The 17102-nt window shown below is 42.2% G+C and overlaps 1 protein-coding gene and 1 pseudogene across 1 annotated transcript in view; one reads left to right on the forward strand and one right to left on the reverse strand.

Moving 5' to 3' along the window:
- The window catches only part of LOC137622814 (protein-cysteine N-palmitoyltransferase HHAT-like), a 66274-nt gene extending 58016 nt beyond the window's left edge, over positions 1 to 8258 (forward strand). Inside the window, exon 11 of the mRNA XM_068353401.1 lies at positions 7825 to 8258. Coding sequence (XP_068209502.1) covers positions 7825 to 7937 — 113 coding nt within the window. The 3' untranslated portion in view covers positions 7938 to 8258. The remainder of the gene's footprint in view (positions 1 to 7824) is intronic.
- A 6265-nt stretch (positions 8259 to 14523) lies between these two features.
- LOC137622815 (uncharacterized) overlaps positions 14524 to 17102 on the reverse strand; it is a 35271-nt pseudogene continuing 32692 nt past the window's right edge.

Genomic DNA, 17102 nt, shown 5'->3' on the forward strand with positions numbered 1-17102 from the left:
CTTGGTGCTGAGCGGTCGCACCTGCAGTTTCGCTCAAGGGGCTGGGCAACTGCAGGAGCTCCTCTTCGGAGGATTGCTCCTTTTAGGTCACTGGCTGACCAGTCTCTTCCACGAAGTGTTTCTCTTTCGTTCGTGAGAGAGTACACTCATAGAGACTCCTCTTTGGAGGTTTCTTCTGTTACTGTTGCTGTTGGCCTCCCTCGCCGTAAGGCCCACCGTCCGCCTCGTCGTAAGGGCCTCTCATCTCCCTACAAGGGTGCTTGAGGCGCCTTTTTGGATCTCCGTTTGCAGCCTACAACTCCTTTTTCTCGATCTTCCGCCTTGGTGCAGATGGACAGCAGTCTGATCTCGTCTTCCGACGGGCAACGGTCTTCCCGACGGACAACGGTCTTCCCGACGGACAACGGTCTTCCCGACGGACAGCGGTCTTCCGACGGACATCAGTCTCCCGGCGGACAACGATCCCTTCGGGGCAAAGGGTTGCCCCCACGGGGGTTCTTCCCTTGCGTGTCAGGGTTTCCCTGCGCGCCCTTCTGCTCATCAGCGCTCTCCTGTTCGTCAGCGCTTTCAAGATGATCTTCCCTGCGGTTCCTGTTGGTTCCTGTTACGCGCCCTGTGTGCCCACGTTCGCCCTCGCGATCTAGAACTTCGGATCAGGTCAGGGTCAAGGACTCTTCTTCTTTGCGCAGGCTTCCACGCGTAGCCTTCTGCTCGTCAGCGATCATCAGCTCGTCAGCGATCATCAGCTCGCCAGCGATCATCAGCTCGCCAGCGATCATCAGCTCGTCAGCGATCATCAGCCCGCCAGCGATCTCCGGATCGCCCACGTGTGTTACAGCTGGCACGCCAACGTTCTCCAACACTTCTGAAGGAACATGGTTCGCCAGCTACTAGCTCACCTGCGCATGCTGATCGCCATCGCGCGACCCTCAACTGCGGATGCTGATCGCCATCGCGCGACCCTCAACTGCGGATGCTGATCGCCCTCGCGCGACCCTCAACTGCGGATGCTGATCGCCATCGCGCGACCCTCAACTGCGGATGCTGATCGCCATCGCGCGACCCTCACCTGCGGATGCTGATCGCCATCGCGCGACCCTCAACTGCGGATGCTGATCGCCATCGCACGACCCTCAACTGCGGATGCTGATCGCCATCGCGCGACCGCACACCTGCGGATGCTGATCACCATCGCTCAACCCTGCGCATGCTGATCACCATCGCGCGACCCTCAACTGCGTATGCTGTTCGCCATCACGCGATCGCCCACCTGCAGATACTGTTCGCCATCGCGTGACCGACAACCTGCGCATGCTGATCGCCATCGCACGACCCTGGCATGCTGATCACCATCACGCGACCCTGCGCATACTGATCACCATCGCGCGACCCGGCGCATGCTGATCACTGCTCGCGATCGCTCACCTTCGCATACTGCTCGCCAACGCACGATCGCTCACCTGCGCATACTGCTCGCATACTGCTCGACCATCGCGTCGGCATAACACAACGCGCCATCGCCAACCTGCGCGTTAGCGCTCACCAGCTCACCACCGATCGCTTGTTGATCCATATCGCCAGCGGTCCTCCTCGCCCACGCGGCAGCGCATTTCCTCGCCATCGCGCTAACACTTGCGTTCGCCGCCTCGGACTCACTCTCATCCACCTGCCCACCCTCACGACCGCTCGCCTGCGCGCCCGCGCGACCGCTCGCCCGTGCAACCGCGCGACCGCTCGCCCGTGCAACCGCGCGACCGCTCGCCCGTGAAACCGCGCGACCGCTCGCCCGTGCAACCGCGCGACCGCTCGCCTGCACGTCTACGCTCATGCTCTCCAATGTTCGCCCATGCGCGAACCAACGGTTTTTTCCATCGCGCAGACGGATGGTGTTCCGTCGCCCGAACCTACAGTGTTTCTTCGCACAAATGTCGGCTTTTTTCTTGCAGTATCCATTGCTCGTCTATGGGTTATCGCTCGCCGACCACCAGGAATTCCCGTCGCGCGAGCTCCAGGGCAATTGCGACCACGATTCCCAATGGGGTTTTCGCAGCATGACCAGCCTGGCGAGTTCTTCTGGAGCGTATTTCCAGAACACTGCCTCACCCCGTAAACACAGAGCATGGCACTTGCAAGAATAGGAGAAACTTAAGGGGGGTGGGGTGGGGGGGCTTTCCGTTCGAGATTTCTCCATCGGACAAGGGGTGACTGCTTACCTCTTCCTCTGGGAGCTTACCAGGTTCTTTCCCTCCTCGGTTACGGCACGAGGTTTGGTTCAAGGAAGCTACAGGAAGATCAAGGGTACTTTCCTCCTCTCGAGCTCAGGCACCTTGGCCTTTCGACGTTAAGTATCTAACTTGCGGACAAGCTCGATGTTGTACCATCTGGACGCGCTGACTGAGGGCTTCCTTCGGGTGTCTCATCTGTGGAGGTCGACGACCTCAGACACCCTTCCATCCTTGAGAAGAGTTTGTTTGTGCCCAAGGACAGAGACTTAGACAGCTGCTGTGCGGAGTAAATCGACTTCCGGTTTCACTCCTCCAAGGCGCTTTCTTCCAGACTCGGCAGGGCTCCAGCGCCCTTTTCTTTCAACCACGTCGGCCTAAGTTATCGGCTACGACAACTGGGACAAGGTGTCCAATTGCAGTTTCCTCCTGTCAGGAACAGATGGCACGGGAGACTCCCCCAGGGGGGCATAGTCCTAAAAGGAGTTCACGAACTCTAGGATTGCAGGTTTTTCGCTGGGAGGATGCTTAAGGTTACTCATCCGAATGACAGCTTCCCGATGCCCATTCCCGCACAATCTCTGTGAATAGCCAAGGATATCGCGCCTGCCGTCTCTGTCAGCGAATTCAGTGTCTCTGAACCTCTATGCCATAGCGTCAGCAGAGTTGCCCGGTTGGGCAGAATGATCCATACCTTAGGCGAAGGTCTTCCTTAGGATCATCGACGGCTTCACCCCCGGCCCCCTCAGTCAATCCTTTCTTGTAAGGAAGGATCTGAGAGGGGATGTCCATAGTCGACCTCTCAGCCCTGATCAAGTTTGTCGAACAAACTTCGGCCAGCGTAGACCAGCAGAATCGATCAGACTGGTAACGAGGCGACAGGACTCCTTAAACCCTGGATCGGAAGGACGGGTACTTTCAGTTTCCATTCCATCCATCTTCCAGGGTGCTCGTCGAATTCAGCCTAGACTGCAAGTATTCCTGCTTATGATGCAGTGTGGCTATCCCGCCGTGGCATAGCAGGTTTGTTTCCCCAGAGAACTCTCCCTGCCTTCCCCTTGGCCGCTCAGGTGCAGGCTTCTGCCTCCTCTGCTGTTTGGAGGGCTGGTCAACTCCGGTAGGCTCGGGTTTCGACCTTCTTCAGCGCCGGGACAAGCTTCCGGATGCTTACCATGAGTGTGGGCTCATGGTATTTTGCTTGGAGCCTTCTCTTCCTCTGCCTCAACATCTGGAGTATCTGGCCATGATATTGAGTCAACCGCTTTACCACGTTGGAAACCCCGCTTCTCGTCCGTCCAGCGAGGTTAAGCAACGTCGGTACTTGGATGGGTGACCACCTGGGGACGCCAGATTCTGTTACCACATCCTCCGAGCCTTCCTTTCGGTTGACTGTGGCAAGACTGAGGAGAGTCGCAGTACCTGTTCTCAGTCAAGCAGAGCTTTCAGCCCTACCTTGGAACGTTTCCTAGTTCTCCTTTCCTCATTGACCCGTCTATAGTCCGAACGGTCGCCTCAGGATAAGTTCCATGTGGGGCGATCCAAGTTCCGGTGGCTTCAGGCAATGTTTTAACCGGACTTCCTGGCCCCTATGGGACCAGCGGAACTATTAGACCTGCAATGGATGTTGACCTATGGAGCCTCTTGATGGTAGTGGATATTCTCGTCCTTTCCCCACATTCTTGATGCGGTTCTCGGACTCATCAAAGGAAAGGGGGGGGGGCATGTTCCGGTCCAGGCCTATGGTCAAGACCTGAAGGATACCTCTCCATCATTCAGGCAGGCTTAGGGGCCTTATTCTGGCCCCTCTTCAGATCCTACAGCTCCTGCCGAGTTGCCCCGTTGCGCGTCGACTTCATTCTAACCAGCAGGGGACGCATTTTCACACCTTCACATCTTGCAGTAGAGATACCGGGATGATTGAGATTCTCTCAATGCCACCATCGGCTCTCTCATTCCAGGCAGGGGAATGTTTCTCTCAGACTATCCGAGCAGAGCCTCATAGAGAGAGTGTACCTAGGGGTCTTTGACCTTGGGTAACCAGCAAGTGCTGGTCTGGGGGACCTGATCGCGACAGCTTGGAACCTCAAGCTTCCGCTAGTCTTCCCCCCAGTCTCAGACCCCGAGACTCTGGCAAGATGCATTCCGGTGATGTGGGACAACTTCGACGCCTGCGTCTTCCCTCCTTTTTGTCTGCGGACAATGGGTCTCAACAAGACCAGGTTGTCTGTCAACCTTTCAATGGGAGAGCTCCACTGGGACTATGCGCAGAACGGTTTCTGGACCCTCTGCTTCCCCTGACGGAACTCCCGGGAGAGCTTCTCCCACGGCGCAGACTACTCAAGCAACCACACTGTGACATCTCTCCCGAACCGGGGCGTCGCTTCGGCTTCATGCCTGGAGACACTACGCTTCCTCCTCTAGAAGAGACAACCCGCTACAGTCGCAGTACGGAGGTCGCGTCATCTGCGATAGTCATCCACAGGGGTCTCCCAGGCAAAGTGAAGAGTCTAAGGTGGTTGGTGCCGTGGGAGATATACCTCTTCCCTTGAGGCCTCTTCTCCAGCAATAACGGTCTTATTGCCTTTCGGCGGGAGGAAACTCCTTTCCGCTCTCGGCAATGAAGCCTGTCGCTCAGCCTTTCCCTGACCTTCAGGCTTAAAGGAATAACTTTTTCCTGCCCGCTGGATCTATCCTCGCTCATGCGAAGCTACGATCGTCCCTGCCCTAGTCGGAGGAAGACCTCCAACTTGGAGCATGGCTCGGACTTTTAGTCCTTTAAGAGATCCTCTCAAGACCCTTTTACGACAGGCCTCGGATTGTATTCCGCCTTGGGTCTTCTGCTGACTCTGGCCACGGCCAGTGTGTAAGCAATCTTCTTGGTCTCTTACTACTCCCCCCTTTCTAAGGAAGAGGGGAAGGCAACATTCAGGCTCGCTCCTGAGTTGTTGGCTAGACTCAGAATCTGAGGGTCCCGGCCCTTCGGTCCGATTCATTCAAGATTTCGAGTCTCCATTCTGTGTCTGATGTCCCAAGACCTTCTCTTTCTTGCCAGTAAGGAGTCGAGAGGCTAGCGCTGGGAACAGTTGCAGTTTGTCCTCAGTTGCAGCCGATTTGGGAACACAAGGAGGACATGGGGGGAGAGTCACCAATATACCTCTTCAGCCCGGACTCAAGGACATTCATCTCGATCTGTCTTCAGACCCTCCCCCGTCACGTCACCCTACAGCACGATGTTGGATACATCGCAACGTCCCTCGCCTTCGAGTAATACTACTCTGTGACGCAGGTGCTACAAGCTGGAGTCTGGAAGCGTCTAATGACCTTCGCAGCCCGCTTCCTGCAGGGCGTGACCCACAGAAGTCTCGATACGTTTTCTATCGCTCTGTGGTGGCTACACAACAGCTGGTCTAACCTCAGGCTCCTTTTTGGACAGGTAGCAGAAGGTTGAGGGCATTGTTATCAGGTTTTAGTCTGCATGAACGAAAGAAGTATGTCTGGCCCTTACTTCTTTCTTCATCATCCCTCTACGGGGAAGCAGCATACTGGTCTCTGCATAGCTGACCTCGAACCTCTGCAGGTAAACCATGCTTCCTTGTGTTCCGAGTATTGAGTCAATACTGTCGCGTCCCCCATACCCAGACGAGGTGGTATTGGGAACGTCCTAACCCAGAGTTCCTTCTGGAACTCCAGGTCAACTGCCTAGGACGGGTCACACTTCTTCCTTCACAACAAGCTTACGTAGGCCACATGGTTCCTTGCGGAGCAAGGAACTTGTGAGGTGCAGGGACTCCTTTTCTCGAGTGCGACTCACTCAGATTCTGAGTCCCCGGGTAAAGCCAAAGCCAGTATGGCTGGGGACTTTCCACCCTTCCTAAGGGATAAGTCACCCTTTGTAAATAGCGTGGTTTGTATTTCGGTTACGGAACAAATGACAAATTCGAAGATAATTTGTATTTTTCCTAACCATACAAACCTTAGCTATTTACACATATTTGCCCGCCAGCCCTGTCCCCCAAGACAAGTCCTACCTCTAAGTGAAAGTGAGTATTCACCTGTGTGTGAGGGGGAGGAGGGGTAGCTAGCTACCACTCCCCTACCCCCCCGCTAACTAGCGCGGGGGTAATACAACCTCGTTAATTCTAATGGCTCGCCATTTCAGCTACGCTAAAAGTAATACCCTTTGTAAATAGCTAAGATTTGTATGGTTAGGAAAAATACAAATTATCTTCGAATTTATCATATTGAAACAGCTTGTCACAGCAGTGGATATGAAGGTATTCTCTGGTCATGTGCACCTGAACAAACTTATTTTTGCAGTAAAGTTATATAGCGTCAAAATGATGTGTAAATAGTTAATGTTAATACTGCTGGTGATCATGTGAGTAATACACCCTCAAAATAGTGCTCCATGAGTGGTGTCCCTTGGATTATCCATGCTGTGGTCAATTGCTACTGCGCCCAGAATATGCAGCATTATCTGGTCTGTAATCACATAGTGGTGCGTGCTTAAAGTACAGATACAACCGCTAGAGGGTTATTGGGTCCTTTGACTGGCCATATAGTACTACAGTGGATTCCTTTCTCCAATTACGGCTCATTTCATCTTTTCTGACACACACACACAGAATAGTTTGGCCAATTCTTTACACATTCTCCTCTTTCCTCATACACTTGACAACACGGAAATTACCAAACAATTCTTCACTCAAGAGGTTAACTACTGCACTGTAATTGTTCAGTGACTACTCTCCTCTCGGGAGGGGTAGAAGAGAGACTATAGCTATAGTAGGCAACTCTTCTAGGAGAAGGACACTCCAAAATCGAACCATTTTTCTCTAGTCTTGGCTAGTGCAGTAGCCTCTGTACCATGGTCTTCCACTGTCCTTTGCCGACACATGCACAAAATAATCTGGCCTATTCTTTATACATTCTCCTTTCATCATACACTTGACAACATGGAAATTACCAAACAGTTCTTTTTCTTTCAAGAGGTTAACTACTGCACTGTAATTGTTCAGTGGCTACTTTCCTCCTGGGAAGGGTAGAAAAGACTCTTTAGCTATGGTAAGCAACTCTTTTAGGGGAAGGTCACTCCAAAATCAAACAATTTTTCTCTAGTCTTGGGTAGTGCAATAGCCTCTGTACCATGGTCTTCCACTGTCTTGGGTTGGAGATCTCTTGCTTGAGGATACACTCGAGCACACTATTCTATCTTGCTTCTCTTCTTGTTATTTTGAAGTTTTTATCCTTTTGTTATTTCCAATTTTTTATAGTTTATATATGAAAGATTTATTTTAACGTTATAGTTCTTAAACTTCTCTCATAGGTTTTCCTCATTTCCTTTCCTCACGGTGTTATTTTCCCTGTTGCAGCCCTTGGGCTTATAGCATCCTGCCTTTGCAATTAGGGTTGTACCTTAGCAAATAATAATATTAATAATAGTAATGTGCAGCATTATTGGTTTATCTCTTTTGATTCCAAATTATGTGAGCTGAAAAATACCATTGGAGATTTTCATGAAAGTGTTGAGAGTGATGAGCAATATCACTACAGAACATGAAACTGCTGAACTGAGCTCTGACAAGATTTTTTCCTTTTACAGGGTTTCCAGACTGCACCGTAACCACATTTTTCTTCATGTTTTGTCTTGGGCAGTGTAGTATGGAATTACAAAACTGGAGAATAAGACAAAAATTAAAGTGTAAAGAAAGCTAACAAAAAAGGGAATGATGTATTAGGCATTTTTAAGTCATTTGTATTATATTCAGACATACAAAATAAATCATTTATCATGGTACAGTACGTGATGTTACGACCATTAATATAAGTTCCGGTATATTTTAGTTTTAGACAATTTATTTTTGTATTAAGATTTTTTACCCCTCATAATTTTAGGTGTTCAAATCTTTTGTAAAGATAAAATTGCATGAAAATTGTTTAGCATAAATTCTTGCATTTAAATGATAAATTTTTATAGATATTACTGTCTAGATTAGGAATTGTAAAAAAAATCAAATAAAAAGTGAGCAAGTGCAATGGAAAGCTTACTTTCATTTCCCTCTTTTAGCAACCAAAAATGTAAAAGTCGTGGTTTTATTAACCCTTTTACCCCCAGGCTATTTTGAAATTTCCAACCCTTAACCCCCAGGGGGTTATTTTTTTTCCAGCACATTTTGCAGTATATTTTTTCTAAATTGCTCTAACTGCCTTAGTTTTTGTCATAGAGAGGTCAGGTTGGTCTCATTCTCTTGGAAAATGCCTGAATTTTCTCAATAAATTATCAAAAATATGAAAAAAAAAATTTCATAGTATTTTTTTGTGAGGACGTACCGGTACGTCCATGGGGGTAAAGGGATGGGTTTTGTGAAACGTACCAGTACGTCCTTTGGGGGTAAAAGGGTTAATATATTTTCCTGGAGTTACTGTGAAGTGCCATCATTATCTTTATTGACTTTTATGGAGTTGTCTTTAGGGATAAGAGGACAAAAGAATTCTGTTTGCATTTTTGTGCACATTCTGGCAAGATTCCTCTTTGGTCTAGGTATTCATCTTCTGGACTACTTCATCGTGAGTGTCTGGTACTTCACTGTGTGAAGTGTGATTCGTATCAGTGCTGTGTGAGGTATCGGGAGTAAGGTACCTGCAACTGAAATCTAGAGTAGATTAAAGCGCTTGATCGTTGCTGCTATCAAATTTGTTATTCATGGTTTTCTTTTGGGCATAAAGCATCCTGCTATTAATGTTTAGGTTATCCACATATGGTATTCAATCAACTGTGTCATTAACCCTTTTACCCCCAAAGGGCGTACTGGTACGTTTCACAAAACTCATCCCTTTACCCCCATGGACGTACCGGTACGTCCTTGCAAAAAAATGCTATACATTTTTTTTTTTTTTTATATTTTTAATAATTTTCCAAGAGAATGAGACCAACCTGACCTCTCTAAGACAAAAATTAAGGCTGTTAGAGTAATTTAAAAAATATATACTGCAAAATGTGCTGGGGAAAAAATAACCCCTTGGGGGTTAAGGGTTGGAAATTTCCAAAGAGCCTGGGGGTAAAAGGGTTAAGTAATCAGTGTTGTAATCCCACTTTGTTGCTATATTTGTTATTAATCCTTATGTATCATTTAAGAAATTATACTACAATCCTGCCTTAATTTTAGCTTGATCCCTTTCAGAGTATTCAACAACCGCAGGTCTACATTCAGGTCATAGAATTGATGCAGAGAGAGTACCATGGTCTGTATATGCAGCAAGTTTGTTTCTTGAGCTAAACATATTCATATACAGTATACTGTACTGTAGTTTAAAAAGTAATGGGCGGAGAACACTACCCTGAGTAACACCTGATAGTACATCAATAGAGTCACTATGGTCCCTCAGGATCCCAGAGAATTCTAAATCAGTCAATCGATCACCATGGTCCCCATTAACTACTTTTTGCAATCAATTACTTTGAAATTCAATAATAGTATTAACCCTTTTACCCCCAAAGGACGTACTGGTACGTTTCACAAAAGCCATCCCTTCACCCCCATGGACGTACCGGTACGTCCTTGCAAAAAAATGCTATAAAAATTATTTTTTTCATATTTTTGATAATTTTTTGAAAAAATTCAGGCATTTTCCGAGAGAATGAGACCAACCTGACCTCTCTATGACAAAAATTAAGGCTGTTAAAGCAATTTAAAAAATATATACTGCAAAATGTGCTGGGAAAAAAATAACCCTGGGGGTTAAGGGTTGGAAATTTCCAAAGAACCTGTGGGTAAAAGGGTTAAAATATCCATCTATTTCCACCTTTTTAAGTTTAAAAACAACTTCCTCATGATTAATGCTGTCAAATGCAGCTCAAAAGTCAAGGCCAGTCATACAAACATCTTGACCACAATCAATGGAGTTTTTGTAAAGCAAGGAAATTGTAAGAAGTGTATCACATGCTCCAATGCCTTTGTGAAAGCTAAACTGTAAATTAGGGAAAAGATGATTACTGTCAGTGTACCTATTATCCCTTTTACCCCCAAAGGACGTACTGGTACGTTTCACAAAACCCATCCCTCTACCCCCATGGATGTACCGGTACGTCCTTGCAAAAAAATGCTATAAAAATTATATTTTTCATATTTTTGATAATTTTTTGAGAAAATTCAGGCATTTTCCAAGAGAATGAGACCAACCTGACCTCTCTATGACAAAAATTAAGGCTGTTAGAGCAATTTAAATAAAATATACTGCAAAATGTGCTGGGGAAAAAATAACCCCTTCGGGGTTAAGGGTTGGAAATTTCCAAAGAGCCTGGGGGTAAAAGGGTTATTATTGTTACTTCCTAAGCTACAACCCTAGTTTGAAAAGCAGGTTGCTATAAGCTCAGGGGCTCCAACAATGAAAATAGCCCAGTGAAGGAAGGAAACAAGGCAAAAATATATTTTAAGAACAATAACAACATTAAAATGAATATTTCCTATATAAACTATAAAAACCTTAACAAAAGAAGATGAGAGATTAGATAGAATAGTGTGCCTAAGTGTACCCTCAAGTAAGAGAACTCTAACCCAAGACAGTGGAAGACCATGATACAGAGGCTATGGCACTGCCCAAGACTAGAAAACAATGGTTTGATTTTGGATTTAGATGTTTTTCCGAGACGTTGAAAATCTTAATAATATGGGAGTTGTGGAAATTGGGCGGTAATCAGCAGTGCTAGAGCTACTGCAAATATTTACTCATGGAGTAACATTACCATTTCTCCAAAAAAGAACCTCTTGTTAATTTGCCAAAATAACAGACAACTCGGAGTTAAATCATCAGTCTTTATAAAAACCTAAGGAAAAATATCTATTGAGTCTACTCCTCCATAAGCTTCCAGGTCTAGTAAGAGATTTAATTTCACTGGTATAAAAATCTAGACTAGTTAGGTTAGCCTCAGGAAAACAGAAATGAATAAGATTGTTTCTCATTACTCTTCTTACTGTCAAACACCTCAGCCCAAAGGATAGCCTTTTCCTTTGAACATTGAGTAACATAGCCAGAAAGAATTTCTTTTATTGTCAAATTGTATTCCCTTTCAGTTGAAAAATAAACTCTGAGCAAGTCTACAATCATCATTGAACTAGGGTTTATCCTTCACTCGGTATATTAACACATGGGAAGTAATACGCTATCAGTTATGTTGACCAGATTTTCAATTCAAGAGAACAGCAAACTCAACTGCTTTTATATAACTCGCCAATTGAAATGCAAGGGATCATTTAATATACCACTCCAGTGGGCTTGAGATTTTGTATATATCTTTAAAGAGTATGTATGACACGTCAGGGATATGCCTCCTAGTCTTACTAACAAAACCAAAGCGTGATCAGACGTCCCAAGTGAAGGACCAACATTGCTTGTTATAACACTAGATCAGTTAGTGCATACCAGTTCCAAGCAATTAACAGACTTGTGAGTAGTCTCACTGTGTTTCTCATCGCCTGATTCCGAGACAAAATCGAAAGGTCTTAATCCATCGCAATCAGTAGGAGAAACAGAATTCAATCACTTCCTATGGTAAGTGTTGAACTCACCACCACGCACAGAAGAGGACTTTTTATCATCTTGCATTTTAATTCATTCTAGAAAAAACTGTAATGTATTGAGAAACACTACTCTCTCATTCTACTATGTTGAACCTCTGAGTTGTTGTTGTTGTTGTCTTCCCCACCATCCACGAACTGTGACGCCAGCAGAAGCATGGGTCTGTTTACTTGTATTTGATATACCAGAATAAAGTACGAGACTTACCAACCTGTCTTCTTGGAACCTAAGTACTAAAGGGACGAGGATGTAACAAAAACAATTGAAGATAGAATCATCCAAGTCTGGATTCCAGTAGATTGAATGCAAATATAAAAGTTGCTATTCCTGGCACAAACTTTAATAACCTGAGTCTCGTGGCATCCACTTTCTTAGCAGGACTTATAAGAAGCATGGCACCCATGTGTCTCCCTAGGAATGGCATAGCGTTCTTGAATTATATTTTAAAACCTGGAAGAAGGAGCTCAGATCAGTGCCACATTTGAGAAACCAAAGTTTCTGATCATTATAGAATATTGTATTGTTAGAGGTAACTGTAAGGTCTCTAATATGTCATGTAGTCCACAAATTTTGCAATCCACTAGATGACACTGGTGAAGTCTAGGACACACTTGATTTTGTTCAGTATCTCCTGACAGAAAAATAATTAAATCAATGAAAGGTCTTGAAAACAAACTTAGCAATAAAGATTACAATATGTTTACAACTACATACTAAGTGACTCTTACAACTCTAAGTAAGGAGAAAATGTCGGAAAATAGGGGTCAACAAGACAGCTGACACACACACCATGAACGGCTTAGTACCCTCCAGGATAGCCTCCTTCAACTAAAGGAAGGACAGCAACAGTGATTTTGAAGATGAATACAAGAGAAGGAAGATGAAAGAACAGATAGGGAAAAGGCAACTTCTTGGTTAACTACCAGGTATCCATGGTCCTTTTATTAAATCTGCCCTAAATACTGTTTAAAAACTAAGAGAAAGAGGAAACAATTAGATTTATGTGCCTGAGTGTACCCTCAAGATATTTACTGTACCTATATGATTAGATGAACTGCATACAGTACTGTACAGTATTTAGAGTAGTATGTAATGCAGATGCCTGTACTCATACAGTCTATGGTAGACTTTTAGATTTGGAGAGTTTAGGCATAATACATAATTCTCTATTAGCAATAGTTTATCTAAAAGAACAAATACTTGTACTGTACCTTCATTTGTAGGTAGCCTATCATACATTTAAGCAGAGATTTGTTACAACCATAGAGTTTAGATTCCGTAGAGGAGTAACGCCATTATTTCATCTCATGGGATGCACCGTAGATACAGTACTGTATTACTTGAGAATCAGAGCAGCATTCCTTTGACCCCTAGCTTCACTTACTTTATATTCTTCTACTTTACCATTGTTCTTGCTTCTTTTCTTTCATCTTAATGTTGAACCTCTTCTAACTTTTACCTCGTTGTGCAAATTGTAAGATAATTTCTTTAAAAACACTGATGCTGAATAGCCTTGCAGTCCCCAACACTGGAATAGACAGTACAGCCAAAATCTATAAAACCATTGAATTTAGGGTCTGCTGATATTGGTAACATTGGTTGTTGTGTTAAGGGATGTGAACTTGGTACATACCCATTGAATAGTGAGGTCCAACTGTAAGAATGACCAAGTGCTGTGTACATCAATCTCCTAACGGGATATAGGTTTCTGTCAGGACTGTACGTAACATGAAATAAGTGTAGTTTGTGGTAAGAAATGTTGCAAGAATCATTTCCATTTTTCACGTGGAATACATGAATAGATATCATTTAGTATTTTGCCACGTTTTACTTGGCTTTGTTGATGGAATCATCAGATATTGAGACTACTTAAGAGGAAGGTATTTGCAGGCCATGTGAAAGACTAGAATGAGTAAAGGACTGAAGATGCAATAATTTTCATTTGTATTTAGTCAATTCAAGATCACATGGCATTCAGTATTAGATGAAAAGTGTCATTCATTTTTCTCACTGATTTGGATCTGATTTTAACTACTGGATTTTTTAGCTTAGGTAATTTTTTATCAATTTTGTTTGGTCTTGAATCAACTTGTTTCATTTTGAGTTCTTGCATGAACCTGACTTAACTTTTGCCTATGAAGGTTTGGGACATAATCATAATTTAGTTTTTATATATCTTAAGGGGTGTAGCTGACATCAACAAATGAAACAAAACAAAAAAGGGGACCTCTACTCTCTACGTTCCTCCAGCCTAACAAGGGACTCAACCGAGTTCAGCTGGAACTGCTGGGGTGCCACAGCCCACCCTCCCACATTATCCACCACAGATGAAGCTTCATAATGCTGAATCCCTACTGCTGCTACCTCCGCGGTCATCTAAGGCATCGGAGGAAGCAGCAGGGCCTACCGGAACTGCGTCACAATCGCTCGCCATTCATTCCTATTTCTAGCACGCTCTCTTGCCTCTCTCACATCTATCCTCCTATCACTCAGAGCTTCCTTCACTCCATCCATCCACCCAAAATGGGGGGAAGTATGTATTTATATCTCAAGTTGGTTTCTTACTTCATAATCTATCAAAGCCATGGATTTTTTCCATTAGACTTAAAGTCTTCCCCCTTAATAGTTTTCATCCTTTTCACTTGAATATCATCCCATGTAATTTATGATAACGACTGTTTTAAAGGTTGAATATATACACTTTCTTGTCAGAATGATTATTTTTAATACATAGTGAACTTAAAACTAGATTTGTATAAATAAAATAAATAGCAGTATGTGAGACTACAGACTAAAGAATTCAGTAATTTTTTTGATTCTTTGAAACTGTTAATCACATCATAAAACTTTACATGTTTGTATTATTGGACTTCAGTGTTCCAATTAAACAAAAATACTCCCTACATGTTCTACAAACGTACGTACCACGTTTACTAATATAATGACATGAATGTGCATCCTGAACTACAGTGATATTAAATTACAACAATGATTTAAATGAATAAAGGAAAATCGTTTAACAGGAGAAACATTTGTACCAGATGAAATTAAGCCTCTAGGTTTAACTTAAATAAGGTATGATAAGGTTGCAGGATTCCTTCTAATGGACAGGAAACAAAATGATGATATTGGTTGTAGTTTACAACCTTGATACAGTAATTCCATTTTCTTGAGAATGTCATAACCTTAGGATACATTCAAATAGATAATAAATTAAATACTAGTTACATATCATTTTGTTGATGCTGTTTATTGAAAGGAAATTCTGCCAGTCGCACATGCAACCCCGAACCACCCAAAGAGGGACCTTAACTCCGCCAACATTTGAAACATCCCTGATCTGCATCTAAATCTTGAATTCATTTTGGAATATAGCTCACCTCTCCCTATAATCATATAGAAACCAATTAATAACTTATTGGAAGAGTCAGTGGACACAAATGGATTCATAAACTAAAGGTGACTTTGTTGGCGGAGGTGATGGCGCTTATCCAAAGTGACGGTTATTGTTGTTGAAGAGGGTGTGCTGGCGTTGGACTGGGAAGGGCTCATTGTTTCCTGTAGGTCTGGCATTGAAAGCTACTGGCTTTCCAGCGGCACCGCTGCTCTTGGCGTCGGCTACGATGGCTATGTCGGCACAGTTACGGAACATGATGTTTTGGGGCTTGAATTGTTCTGTGGAATATGGAACGTATGTTATTTTTCTTGCCATAATTAAGGAAGTTGATGTAAGGTTCTCCAGTGTATGGAACGTCTTTTTTTTCAATTACAGACACCAAAATTCATCTTGGTAGAGCATGAAATATAAACTGCTTGCATTTACAGTGAATGTGAAAGAAAGTTCTTCACACAATGTACATCAATTCCTTGATATTATAGTAAAGTTAATGTATGTCCATTGCCAAATCTTGTACTATGTACTGTACCTTTATAGGCAATATACTGTAGATAGAATTTTCAATTGATTTTTAAATATAGCTTAGCGATAATATATTTATTGTATGAAACTCTGTACTGTAATTTTAGATAAGAATTTTAACCACAGAATCTGTTGAGATTAATTTTAACAAGAAATTTATTCAAAGACTTACTATAGCCTGACTTCAACTATGATTGCAGTTAACATGTTGCATATTTAAAGTTGTATCTATTATTTATTGTTAATTTTCTTTTTGTTAACAAATGCAATGTTGTCCACAGGTTGCTCTAACAGTTTTGAGTTCGTCTATCAACATTACAAGAAAGGTAAGATTCTTATTTCCAATTACAGTTCTCTTTAAATTTATTTGAATACGCTGGGAGACCAAACACTCGCTTTCTGTTTTATATATTCATGAGGTCATGTTGATTATATTATATTTTTTTAATCATGTTCGATACTACGTTGTGTATCATAGTGTAATTTAGGAACTCGGACTTTAAATTCTATAAATAACCACAGAAACAAGAATTTATATATTCCGTAAATGATGTGCCTGCGTGTATATATATATATATATATATATATATATATATATATATATATATATATATATATATATATATATATATATGTATATATATATATATATATATATATATATATATATATATATGAAAGAATAATAGGAAAAAATTAGAGTTCGTAGTATTTTCTTATTGATATCACCATTCTAACATTATGAGTGAGAGGATATCAAGAAGACGAAAGTAGAAAATACAATCAAGTTCTTCAATTTTCCATTCAAGGTTTCATTGATGTTATATATATATATATATATATATATATATATATATATATATATATATATATATATATATATATATATATATATATATATATATTTATATATATATGTATATTATTTATATATATATATATATGTATATATATATATATATATATATATATATATATATATATATATTATATATATGTATGTATATATATATATATATATATATATATATATATATATTTATATATTATATATATATATATATATACTGTATATGTATATATATATATATATATATATATATATATATATATATATATATATATATATATATATATACTGTGTATGTATATATATGTTATATATATATATATATATATATATATATATATATATATATATATATATATATATATATATATATATTATATATACACACACACACATAAATATATAAACAGATAAAAAACATATTATTAACGAATTAAATTTAGTTCATACCTAAAGATTCTGATCAAACATTTTAAGACTCATAGTTAACATTGATATACTTCTTACCTGCGAAATTTGTCATTTGAAGTACGCA

The sequence above is a fragment of the Palaemon carinicauda genome, chromosome 29 (assembly GCF_036898095.1).
Source record: "Palaemon carinicauda isolate YSFRI2023 chromosome 29, ASM3689809v2, whole genome shotgun sequence".
Lineage (NCBI taxonomy): Eukaryota > Metazoa > Arthropoda > Malacostraca > Decapoda > Palaemonidae > Palaemon > Palaemon carinicauda.